The sequence below is a fragment of the Phaseolus vulgaris genome, chromosome 1 (assembly GCF_000499845.2).
Source record: "Phaseolus vulgaris cultivar G19833 chromosome 1, P. vulgaris v2.0, whole genome shotgun sequence".
NCBI lineage: Eukaryota > Viridiplantae > Streptophyta > Magnoliopsida > Fabales > Fabaceae > Phaseolus > Phaseolus vulgaris.
The window spans coordinates 44,688,925-44,702,661 of NC_023759.2; the positions used below are offsets into that span (position 1 = coordinate 44,688,925).

Below are 13,737 nucleotides of genomic sequence, written 5' to 3' on the forward strand. Positions count from 1 at the left end.
TTCTAAAGATTTTACATCTTTTTAATTAAAAATATACGTAATATTTTAATTAAACACATGATTTAAATTTTAAATTTAATAACTGTAATTGACTTGTCTTCCACGATAATTAAAAATTATTACTTAATATAGTTGAATACTTATTTTCTCATAATTTACAAAGTTTTGTTTTTACTTGAACCATGTACATAATATTTGAAATTCCATTTATGCAAGAAGTTAGAATTGACAGCATGGGAATAACTTTTAAAATATATACAAATATAAATAATTTGACTGATGGTTAAGATATGGATATGTTTTAAGTTTGTCATAGAGAAACAATCCTATCAGTACAACGTTTCTGTGTTGGAATTAAATATCTATGTGTACAAACCAACGGCTATATTAATTTTCAAAAAGTCAATTAACATAATATTCTTTGTCTAATATGATATATTAAATGGTCTATGATATATTAAATGGAGTGTACATAATCGCACGTAATCGTAATGAAGAAAGATCATAAATTTATTATAATTTATATCCACTTACAAATTTGACATTATGTATAAACTTTTTTCGTCAATATTTTTTCACCTTATATTTTAATTTATGTAAATTAAATTATTAGTGAAATAAAAAAAATCTTTCGTATATTCTTTTAGTTAACACACAAATTCATAAATTTAAATATGATTCACAAATCATACTATACCTCTTATCTCCGATTTTTACTTATAAATCATTCACAAACATTATATTTAAATTATTATAATATTATTCTATAATATCATATATAATTTTAAACAATATTTATTAACAAACATTAATTAATTCTACAAATTATCATATCATTAAGGAAAACAATGCAAAATATATCCATAATTTATTTTAAATAAATTAAATCCATAAATACAAGACATTTAAACAAATAAACGAATAATATTTAACTAATTCATTGTATTATAGATCATGTATTCTCATTTCATTATATTGCTTCTTAATTAAAAATAATCATTTCGCTGATAAAAAAAATTAAAAAGAATCATAAAAAAAAAATGCTCTAAGACAATTCTTAAAGATAACAATTGTTTTGCTCATTCAATCATGTTTAAATATAACACGTAAAAAAATATAAGAGAATAAACTACAACTCTTATAAAAACCTTAAGTTCTAAAATAATAATTTACTTAGCTTAAAAGTTTTAAAAACGTAACAACTTAAGTTAAGACGGTGAGTTTGACATTTTATTATTGAAACAATCATAATTAGAGTATTGACCTCCTTTTTAATTGATTCTAAATTCATTATAAAACAAATATCTAAGGTAACTTTCATGAAGACTACTAAGTCTAATTCAAAAAACATTGATTTGTTTAGTGCCTATAATCCACAAGTGAATTTAATAAAACTTTTCTCACTTGCTTTCAAGTTGGATTGATGGTGGGAATTTATACCATTTTGGTGAACAAACTAGGATATATTAAGGTTATTCAAATTCAAAAGAAATGTTGACTATGTAATTTCCTAAACGAAATTTCGATTTGTTGAGTACATTTATGCATAATTTGTCATTTTGTAAAATTTTAAAAATCAACACCAAACTTCAACCAACTATTTCTTTTAACTAAAATACATTTAACAAGTTCCTAATCTTTAATTTTAACCACTTGTAACATTATTTCCACATTCACACCAATTCAACCAATTTTAACCATACAAATCAATTGATCAATTCTAATAAAATTTAAAGGTAAAATAAAATCCTTAAGTTAAAATCATTCAATCTTAACCTTCCTAGTTAACCATACAAATCAATTGATCAATTCTAATAAAATTTAAAAGTAAAATAAAATCCTTAAGTTAAAATCATTCAATCTTAACCCTTCCTAGTTTCTTCAGCCAAGACAAATTATCCACTTTATTTGTAAAATAATCTTATTTTGATGAATTTTTTAGAATATGTGTATCAATGCATATTTTAAATATTTATCAAGTATATATTATTCTTTGAAAAACAAATTTAAAAATCTAAAAAAATATTATCATTGATCATCAATTACTAATATCATTTTAAAATCTGACATTAATATATTGATCACAAATTTAATCACTTATTTCAATTATTACATTAATCCACTTTAACTAAAGATTATAGAGATGGACTTGATCCTCAAATTAATCAGTCAATAGATTAGTGACTAATTTAGCAAAAGAAATCAGTTAATAATAGATTAGTGAGTAAGTATTTGTGATACGGTTTCTAATTTGTGTAAAGAATGAACTTATCATCTAGTTTTATTAAATTTAAAAACCTTAAGAATGATTTCATATATAAATTAAATATTAATTCAATTTTTAGAAAATATTTATGATTGTGAATTCTAATATTAGTTTGAATTTTTCCACAATAAATTTTAATTCTCTACATTTAGAGTTGTATAGTCGAGAGTTTGTCTTGTTTTTCTTTACATAGATTTGGTTAGTTTTATAATTTCTTTTTCTTTTATAGAATTTGATTCATGTGATTAGAAATGATTAATAGACTCTGAAATGTGAGAGATATAAGATTTATAATGATAACTAGCATATGCTTTTTATTAAAAGAAATCTTTATCTTGATGAGAAAAGAAGATAAAGCTTTCTTGATGATAAGATAAAATCACATAGTCTTTATTAATTTATGGATCTTGATGATAGGAACGAATATGCTCTGTGTCCTAATAAAATCTGTAAAGAATTTTGTCCTTAAAATTTGGGTACCATTTTGTGTCTATTTGACTCTTACTAGTCAAGATATAATCCAAATACTGACATAAATGTTTTGCCCACTTTTGGTTTTGAGCCATCTGAATCAACTAAAATCCACGAGAAATGAAACTGCAGATCGTAGCTGTTCAGGGACACCTAATCTTCCAAATCCCATTTTTGGTTGTTCTACATGTTAAATGGAAGAAAACAATACTAATATAAGTTATACAAGTTTTTAAAATTTATTACATTGTAGAAAAGCATCTTTATCTCCTGCATTAGTTGTTTAATGTGATTGGTAGTGATTTAATATAATAATGTTTTTCTTTTTTATCTTTCTGTTACTCTAAATTTAACAATATATAAAGAGATCATTTTAATTTTTAAATATAAAGTAATATTTTTTTATCTTTGGTAAATATAATTTCAGTATTTATGAAGAAAAAAAAAGAAGCCATTTCAGGGTTTTGTAAATTCATAAAGAAAAGAAAATGAATTAATTCACTTACGACAAACCATCTCATAAATCAACATTTGGAAACAAAAAAAGAAACATTAAAGCTTATCTATGCTTTCATTCGTTACATTGTCCAAAAGCTTCCTTTTTCTTGTGAGCTTCTTTGGTTGGGCTGCATGCCATATTCATCAATGTTCCACTGAAAAAAAAAACTTTTAATAATTCTAACACTGCATATGACAACTTTAAGAACTACAAAACTTTATAAAAATGATGGATAACAATATAAATTTTACCTGTTACATGAAAACCAGTTTAAATGACAAAATCCATACATTTGAAGCCAAAGGGGTTGGGAAGAGGATCCCATCTCATCATCTTTTTTGGAAGTTAAGGAATTTGATGCTATAGGCAAAAACAAACAAGAAAAGGAGAACCCAGCCTATCTGAACAACAGCAACCACTGGGAGAAATTGATACTCATAACCGAAGTTTTCCTTAAGCACTTCCTTCACCACCATGTTTTCAGCTCCTGGAATTTCCACTTCTGCATTTTCATCTCCAAGTTGAGAGGTAACGATGCCATACAGTGTCCAAGCATTAGGAGTAAGCCAATAGTACCATCTCCACCATACAGGAATTTGCTGTAACATTTAGGAGAAACATATGTATATATCTCTATAAGCCAAAAAAAAAAATCCTCGTTCCAACGTCAACTTATGAATTAATATATGAAAAAGGAAAGACAAATGTACCGTTCTAGGAATGATAAAGCCACAGAAGGTGCCCCAGATGCTCAAGAAGAAGGAATTACAAGTGACAGCAATTTGGAAACTCGGAGTCAGTGCAACAATCATCATCCCATATAGCGTGTAGTAGATCAAACACATCAGCATTATGTAGAAGAACCAAAGAAATTTCAGCACCTTCCATTCAAACCCCATCATGGAGTAGATGAAGACACTGTAGATGGTTGCTTGAATGGCGTTATAAATTGCCTCTACTGCCACCTACGCGATCAATGAGTGCACTAGAATAAGAAATCTATGAAGAAAATAAACTAACAAAAGATAATTGAGTTTGTTGGTTTCTTTGGTATGTTGTAAATCAGTATAAATATAGGAAAAGATGATTTAGATATCTCTTGCTTAATATTTTTCTACCTGACTAATTGCATAAGGCAATGTTGAATACATCCCTGCTGCTCTTTCACGATATAATACATTTCTTTCTCTGTCAACAATTGGCTGCACTCCCATAGCGTTCCCGCTTCCAAGGAAAATCACAGCAGCGTACATGGCTCCTAAAAGATCAAATAAATCTTGTTGCTTTTGGCTGTCCTCCAAATTTTTAGTGAACATCATTAGTTAATATTAGATTTGAATTCAATCTAAATGTCAAGATCATAAGAACACAGCTAATACACTTGGAACACTTAAGAACAAATATATGTAAATTTTTATTTACTCACACATGCTTGGCTTTGTTCCAGAAGATTATACCATAGACTATCCCAACTACTATCGTGAAGAAGAATCTGACTGCATTGTACGAAGGATTTCTCCAATATGACCAAAATTGTTTCCAAAAACAAGCTTTGCACTGCACAAAGAATGATTGGGAATATTTGGTTGGGAAGTACAAGTCATTGGAACCTGGTGGTGGACTACTGAGCTCTTTGATAAGCTCTTGATTCCTTCTGTAGAAAGTATAAATCAAGAAAATAAAGTTATAATTGACAAAGCTAGAATTTATTGTACCATATAAGTGGTAGAAAATCACAAAAATAACTTACCTGTGAAGTGTTGAGTTTGCGTAAATCTCAGCAAAATCTATTCCTAGTTGAGCTTCAACTGAAGGGGTGGTGATCTGAAGCATCCATGTGGCAGGATTATAGCTATCCTTGACTTCCTGCACCCCTACAATAGCCTACAGCAAAATATGAATATTGGATACAAGGAAAGAAAAAATTGGCACTGGCATTATTATAACTGCCCATTCAAAGTATAATGCAGAGGTATCAAAATCTATTGAAATGACTGACAAAAAATTTCAATACTTCAAAATATTCTATGAGCTGCTGTGAATGGTAACCAAGAGGTCCAGCATAGATAACTTTCCCTCCGCTTTTCAACAACAGTAACTGCAGTGACGAAGAAATCAAATTTGAACATTAAATGCAGTACAGAGCAACAATAAACTAAAGAAATAATAGTACATTTTGCCTATGAACTCTAATAGTTTCCTGTCCAATTTACCTCATCAAAAGCTTCAAAAATGTCTATGCTTGGTTGATGAATTGTGCACACAACGGTTCTGCCAGTGTCCACTGTGTTTCTCACAGTTCTCATAACAATAGCAGCGGCTCTAGCATCAAGGCCAGATGTTGGTTCATCCATGAAGATAATCGAAGGGTTGGCAACCAATTCTACCGCAATAGTAAGCCTCTTCCTTTGTTCAGTTGATAGACCGTTTACGCCTGGAAGCCCCACAAGTGCATCTTTGATTGATTTAAGCTCAATCAACTCCATAATTTCTTCAACAAACATCTGTATCACCATACAAAATTAAAAAAATATTAGCCTTACAATTTACTAAATTCATAATGGCCAAGAAAATATTACAATTTAAGTTTGTCCCCACACACCTTTCTCGTTTGTGCATTTACATCTGATGGAAGGCGAAGCCATGCTGAAAATAATAGTGATTCATATACAGTAACATTGGGAGAATGAATGTCATTCTGTTCACAGTAGCCACTGACACGAGCAAATGTTGCTTGGTTCTTTGGGTAACCTGAGATGCTAATACTTCCTTCGATGTATCCACCTGTTTTTCTTCCAGCTAATACGTCCATAAGGGTTGTCTTCCCAGCACCACTAACACCCATAAGGGCTGTCAATACACCTGGTCTAAAAGCACCGCTGGCATCATGCAGTAGTTGAAGTCTATCTTCATCGATTCCTTGACTTTTCATTTCCTGATAAACATAAAACAAAACCAGAAGTTCTCAATAACGTTCACAGGAGGCTTTAAGTTCTAACTTTCTATGGAAACATAGAAACGATTTTGGTAAACATGTATATACAATGGCATTGATGAAAGGTATGATCCTAGTGAATTTAAAGTGATGGTAAGAAGAACACTCCATGTATGTTTAAAATCTTAAAATATAGTTCACGTACACTATCACCACATTTTCAGTTTAATTGTTTTGGGAAGTATGACGGAAGAATTAATCACATAAAAGTGATATTAGAGTATCATTCGAAGGCATTCATTGACTTACTGCAGGCATGTCTACATAGTAGTCCACATGATTGAATGTAAGTGAAAGAGGTTGAAACGGCAACACCATTCGTGTTCTTCGTTCTTGCGGAGAAGCATTTCTCACAGTCATGTCTATACCTGGACCTCCTGTTCAATGTAGCGTCAATATATTGTTTGAATTGCATGAGAATAATAACGCAGTGAAATGCACCATTAATTAATTATTCGTTTCTAAAAGTGATGCAACTGGGAACTGTAAATGTAAAGCCATTTTGTGAAAAGTGGATGAATGAAAAATCTATATATGCATGCTTGAGAGGAGAACATTAAATGCTTAAGCTCAAATGTTTACCCCTAAAAACCATTTGAAATTACAAGTTTTATTACCTTCAGTGACATGTCTAGATACTGAATTTCCATTCTTCTTGTCTTCATCTGAGATGAATGCTTTTGAATCACCAATAGCTGAAATTTTGTTTAATTAAAATGGTTCAGTAGTGTTGAAAATTCCATTAATTTATAGTTTATTAAATCTACAGATATATCTTACCATTCAAATAAGCTAATGCAGCAATGCAGAGAAGGTTGAAAAGAAGAACAAACCCAAACAAAGCTCCAATGCCTATCCAAAACCAGTAATCTTCTGTGTAAAATCCTCTAGATTTGAGAAGTACTTTTCCAACTGTAGGTTCATCAAATCTAGAGTCTGTATTTGGCTGCAAAATATATAAAACATATTTGACAATGCCTGGAGTTAATTAAATAAATCAAGATCCAATGCAGATTTGTTTATATTGAACGTACTTAGCATTATGAGAAATAAGAACTAGAAAACAGTTTCTTACTTTACTCCATCTTTCATCCAAAAATTCATTCAGTACCATGGCATTCTGAGCATACATCATAGGAGAAACATAATAGCCCCATATCATCCATGGCTTGGTATCATCTGCAGGAATAAAAGAGATTTTGCTGAACTAAGTACTCGTTAAAACCATATAACTATATAAGGAAGAGTAGGTTTAGGAAACATAAATTCAAACTCAATGTTAAATAGTTATAAAGATTACATAAAATATCTCCATAAGATCAAGAAATGAATGACAAATGTCTCACCTTTGGAGAGAACAAATCCTCCAAGCACAAACATTAGTTGATAAGTCAAGCCACTCATTATATTAGCAACAACATGTGATCTACCAATTGCTCCAACGAGCCGAAATAGAGAGCTAGCCATCTGATGAACGCTAAACAGTAGCAAGAATTGTTTGAAAAATCTGATGAAGTAGAAGGCACGCACATTTTAGAATTTTCATTCTAGACTAAAAATTATTATTGCCACAAAAGTCAAAATAAAGAATAATGTTTTGAAAAAGAATAGTGAGAGTAGGCAAAGTAAGGACTATATTTAGAAAAGGAAAACTCGGAACCTGCTAGCTGAGGGAGCAAATCCAATTGGATAGTATGTTAGAACAACCCATATTGCTGATTCCACAAAGGAAATAGGGATCCTGAGAACCCATATAGGTAAGAGAAACGCCCATGCAGGGTAGAACTTGAAATCCCTTTGCTTGTAAAAGACAGGGAGCCTGGAAACAACCATGGCTTGTTCTGAGAACCCATTAAACAATATGTTTATAAGAGAGAAAAACAGTGCTCCAAAAAACTTCCTTCCATCTTCAACATTGCCCACTGGCATTTCAGTTTTGAGGAACAAAGTAAATCCCAAAATAGTTAAGACAACTATATGTACTATTCTATATGCATAGACAAAAGTGTCACGTTTCATAAGCAACCATTCTCTTGAAAAACATGCCTTCAGCAGTTCCCAACTTGATAGACCATACTTGTCTTTAACTAAGGCAGCACGGTGAGTTTGGTTCTTATCATAAGGAACCTTAAACTCTGCTGCAACCTTCTCTCCTATGTGAAACGAATGGAAAGCCTCTGCAAATTGAGGAACTGAAACATATCCGTAAGGTTCATCTCTTCTACACCAATACTGCTGCTGATCGTTCTTAGACGTTACTTCTTGTAGAAAGTCAGCAACTCCCTTTCTTGGAGGACATTGGAAACCCATGTTTTGAAAGAACTCAAGCACATGTTGACGTGGACCTTGGTACACAATCTGACCTTCTGAAAGTAGGATAATGTCATCAAACAGTTCATATGTCTCTGGTGGTGGTTGAAGAAGAGATATGACCATGGTTTTATCCATTATATGAACAATTTGGCTCATGAACTTGCATATCTGAAACGTGGTGGAACTGTCCAGTCCTGTTGATATTTCGTCCATAAAAAGTGCCTTTGCTGGTCCCACTAGCATCTCCCCTGCACCCAGTTACAATTGAAATAGTAATTAAGTTAGTAATTTGTAATAGATTACTACTAGTATCTGTATACAATTTGCTAGTGGCAAAGATTCTAAGTCAATAATTATAAAAGGTAACTTATCAAAAGAAAAAACCTTGGTAACAATAACAACACCATTTATTTAGTATGAGTAGGCATTGATTGTTTAGTGTTTTCAATACAATATGAGACTCGGACATACTTCTTAACTAGTATGTCCGTGTGTCCGACACATATCAGACATCAACACGTATCAAACATCGACATTCATATGATATTTGTAGGACGTATATCAGTAAAATGTCAAATAAAAAAAATATTTTTTGGATATCCAATAATTTTAACACGGTTTCAACATAATTTTAAAAAGGATAAATACAATAATTTTCTAAAAATTCAAACTTATTGCATAAATTTTTATTATGTTTATAAAAAGAAGAAACAAATTATTTTGAATCAGCTCTGAGAAACATTTTTCTGCCACAAATAAAATTGAGACATACTTGTGCATATAATTTTTTTTTGTCAATTTATAAATTTATATAATTCATAATTATATAATATAGAGATTTGTGTCCCCGTGTCCTACATTTTAGAGATTATAGTGTTGAAGTGTCCGTGTCTGTGTATGTGTTTGTGTCTATATTTGTGTCTGTGTATGTGTCTGTGTCTGTGTCTGTCAGTGTGTCAGTGTGACTGTATTTGTGTCTGTCAGCGTGTCTGTATCTGTGTCTGTCAGTGTGTCTGTGTCTATAAATATATGTGTCTGTCAGTGTATGTGTCTATAAATATATGTGTCTGTCAGTGTCTATGCCTATATCTATGAGTGTTTGTGCTATATAATATTAATGCTTAATTTCCATTCACCAACTTTAAAAAATTAGAAATTATTATTGAGACAAATTTTTCAAACTGATTATTATTAAATTCAACTAAATTATTTTATACAACCATAAGTAATTAGATTACAGAGTATGAATTTCACATGACCAATGTATTTTATTTAAATTTTTTAAAAATTAAAAGGTGTGAAACAAAAGTGTTGCGGCTAAAAACTTTATTATTGGAAATCTATTTACAAATTGACCATCTTTAGATCCTCTATGAAAATGTTGATTTTTTTCTCTTCTTAAAAAGGTGTTGACTTTTGGTCCATCTCTTTATGATTTAACAGAATTAAATTTTATTAATGTACAAAATGAGATTTACTTTTTACATCAAATTTTGAATTAATATATATTTTTTTACATTAATTAGAATTACTAACAATGGGCTTTGCATAAGTATATTTACATTTTTATTATATTAAAAATTATATAATTTTATTATTTCTATGAATAATTAATTAAATAAAAATAATATATATAATTTTTGTAAAACATAGTATTAAAAATTTGTATAACAATTATTTTTTAAAAGTTATTTATAACTTTTGAAATAAAAAATTATTCAATTATTTATTTTATTAATTAAATAATTATTTATTTATTTATTAAAGTGTAAAATTGTTCAATTAAAAGATAACACCAAAATAATGTATCTCTTTATATAATGGTATATATTAAATGAAAAGTGATATTATTATACTAAATATTTTAACACATCACTTGTGATGAAATATTTATATTAATTTGAAATTATATTTTTTAAATTCGTAATTCAATCAATAGCATTTTATGTTTTTTTAATCAATAATTGTCTCCAATCAACATAAATTTAGGTATATATATTACAATTTATTGTGAATATGGTATTTTATTAATTGAAAACACTTTTACAATTTTGAAATAAAATTTTAAACTCTTGTGTTCTATATTTTATTTTTTGTAACGATATAAAATAATTTTGTATTAAGTGAACCAATATTTTAAAGTATTATTTAATTTTATAACATTTCAGTTGTTTGTAAAATACGTGTATAATATAGGTATTTTATAGTATTAATTCTATCTCGTGGACTTAGACTTGTATGTATGGCTAAAACTTTGATGTGTGTAGACAATATTGTATTCTGAGCATATAGTAATTCAAAAATTCTTTTATCATTTTCCTTAGATTGAGTTCAAGTTAGTTACCTTATTGCTTTCAAAATGAATACTATATAAACATCTTTTTATAGAAATTACTTTGACTTCTCAACATATTTTACTTAATAACAAGAAGAAGAAAAAACCATATTATATTAGTGTACATTTTTAACTTTTCAATTTTAATCAAATTAAAAAAAATATTAATTTTAATAGAACAAAAAAAATTGTTTGATATATACACACACTTAAAAAATAATATAAAGAAATCTATGCAAACTCTTCATAATACGATAAAATATATTATATCAACTAATAACTAGGTTAAGAAAGAACATTATGGTTCCTAAGTTCAACTCTTCATTCCTTTAAAAAGAAGGTTTAACTGAGAATAGCTTTTTTTTCTCTAATATTGATATATATTTAGCGAGTTAATTGGATTTTAGTTTGACTCTGAACTCTATAAAATTCATACTCACATAAAGCTCTATTCTCATTGATTCTATCAATTTTAAATATTTCTAGGAAAGTGTTTCATGGATATCTTTTTCTTATTTTTTTTTCCTTTTATCTTTTGTGAAACAATTAACTAATTAAGTAATTGACCTGTTGTGACACGCTTTCTTTGACCACCAGAGATGCCCCTTCTCATGTTATCACCAACCACAGTGTCAGCACAAGTATCCAATCCAAGTATCTGTCGTAATACCAGAGAAATCAATGTAAATATATTATAAATATATGTTATACCATAAAATATGACCCTTGTTTGTTCTTACTCCTATAAAAGCTGCTTTTAAAAATCCCTAAATAATTTTTAATAAATGTAGGTATTAAAAGTAAAAACTAATGAGGTAATATTTTTAAGAACTAAAATATATAAATCATCATATTTTCAAATATAAAAAACATGTTTAACAACCTAGGAAGTAATATAATAGTAATTAATATGAAGTTGACCGAACAAAAGTTACAAACCTTGAGAACATAGTCTGTTTGGAAATTGGTTTTTTGACCTGCTATGGCTGTGGCCTTCATAAATGCATCAATCTCAGGAGTATCTGGCTTTATTCCTTTTTGTTTCTCCCTTAGTAAAAGTTCTTCTAACATTTCATACCTCGTCCCAACACCTAGACAACGTCCCGAAAAATCTAATGTCTCTCTCACTGTCATTTCTCCACTGTGAAGGTCATGTTGACCAATATAGGCACAAGTTTTTTTAGCAACAAATTCATTCAGTTCATGACCACAATATGTTATTCTCCCTGAAACCTGATGATCACCATATATAACAGCACTCTTTTGTGAGAAAGAATGTGATAAGAAGAAACCAAGAACAAATATTTAACTAAATTGAGTATAATCCAACATAGGTACGAAATTAATGAGAGTGAACCTTTAAATTTTGGTCAAGATTTCCTGCAAGTGCTAGAAGTAATGTTGTTTTCCCTGCACCTGGAGGACCTAGAAGTAGGGTCATCCTGATAAATGACCATGTTAAATAAAATAACATTTACTAATTAATACTAAACTATATTAAATAAATAAAACAAAAAGCTTCTAATTAATAACATTTTCCATTACTATATTATTACCTCGATGGTTTGAGAATTCCGCTAACATCTTTAAGAATAGTAAGTTTTCTCTTCTGCGAAGGTGCAAGGCCAAACAATCCCAGAATTCGCTACCAATCACAGCAATTGAATAAGGAAATTATTTAAAATAAAAAATTGACGTACCTATGGTTAAAGCTAGCTACTAAAAATGTATTTATACAATTTTATATAAAATTTGTATAGAATAAGAGAAAAGAGTGAAAAACTGCTACCACATAATTGATGAGATACAAAGAAATTAAAAAGAAATAAATTTTATATTACTATTATTATTATATAAATAATATTCTTGTGATTCAAAATAGAAGTTTCTTCCAACATTTGTGCTTCAAAGGAGCAAATGAAATTAAATACCTCAAAAGTATTGAGAGTAACATTAAACAAGGTAGGAAGTGCTCTACTTCCAACATGCATGTCTCCCTCCACTGATAAATTTCTGTATAGGACTTCTATTTTTGGAATTTCAATCCCCACCCTGTTATTAACAAACATCAATGTCGAACAAAATAGTCACAATATTAATCCTTTCATACCAACAAATAACAACAGTTAATAATAACAATAACAAATAAAAGTTTAAAAAAATTCCACAAACTACAAACACTGTTAACCCTAGACGATGAAAGACAAGGGCACACACCTATCAATTCTGTCTCTAAGTCTACGAAGAAACTTGTCATGGTCTTCTTCCACAAATTTGAGTACACTCTCCAACAGCTGCTTCCTGTCCTGCAATCTGAGATTAGTGACATCAACTTGGTAACTTAAAAGCTTTCCATTATCAAGCACTACACTTAGCATCCCTTTCCTCATTCTCTCGAAAGTGGGCAAACGCTGGATGGCAGCCCATTCATTATCCTCTTCAGTGTCTCCGCTCCTTATGTCGGTTATCTCTGCTGTCCCATCCCTCTTGTAACTCTTCGACCAGTTCCCATGATTTCTTTTTCCTGTCACCAAATCGCTTATAGCGTCTGTGGATGCCATCTAATCTTCTACACAAGCTCACTTACAAGCACAACTTTGAATGAATGTCTAGTGTTATGTAGATCTCAAATCACATACTCAGATCACTCCAAGTTTGAAAGGAGAGAGATGAACAAGAGAGAATGATCAAAATTTGTGTAGGTTTTGGTGTGTATATATGTATGGATGCATGTCTCTCAGAGGTGTTTATGAACTGATGAGTTAAACTAAAAAAGCTATAACTCCCGTGAGTGTTAGGTTAGAGAGTGATGCAGAAGTTGCTCAAAGTAGCTTTATTAATGACATAAAAACTACATT

The 13,737-nt window shown here is 29.7% G+C and overlaps 1 protein-coding gene across 1 annotated transcript; it reads right to left on the reverse strand.

The window, feature by feature from the left end:
• Positions 1 to 3,214: 3,214 nt before the first annotated feature.
• LOC137814548 (ABC transporter G family member 34-like) lies at positions 3,215 to 13,737 on the reverse strand. Its single transcript, XM_068617350.1, has 21 exons — positions 13,097 to 13,737; positions 12,811 to 12,931; positions 12,436 to 12,524; positions 12,237 to 12,321; positions 11,819 to 12,112; positions 11,447 to 11,537; positions 7,892 to 8,792; positions 7,578 to 7,738; positions 7,307 to 7,410; positions 7,012 to 7,177; positions 6,849 to 6,926; positions 6,481 to 6,608; positions 5,839 to 6,171; positions 5,450 to 5,740; positions 5,251 to 5,334; positions 4,987 to 5,120; positions 4,663 to 4,890; positions 4,355 to 4,526; positions 3,947 to 4,201; positions 3,488 to 3,835; positions 3,215 to 3,390 (listed from the first exon to the last, which is right to left on the reverse strand). Exons 1-20 carry the CDS (start codon positions 13,438 to 13,440, stop codon positions 3,566 to 3,568), a joined length of 4,329 nt encoding a protein of 1,442 aa, XP_068473451.1. The 5' UTR covers positions 13,441 to 13,737; the 3' UTR covers positions 3,215 to 3,390; positions 3,488 to 3,565.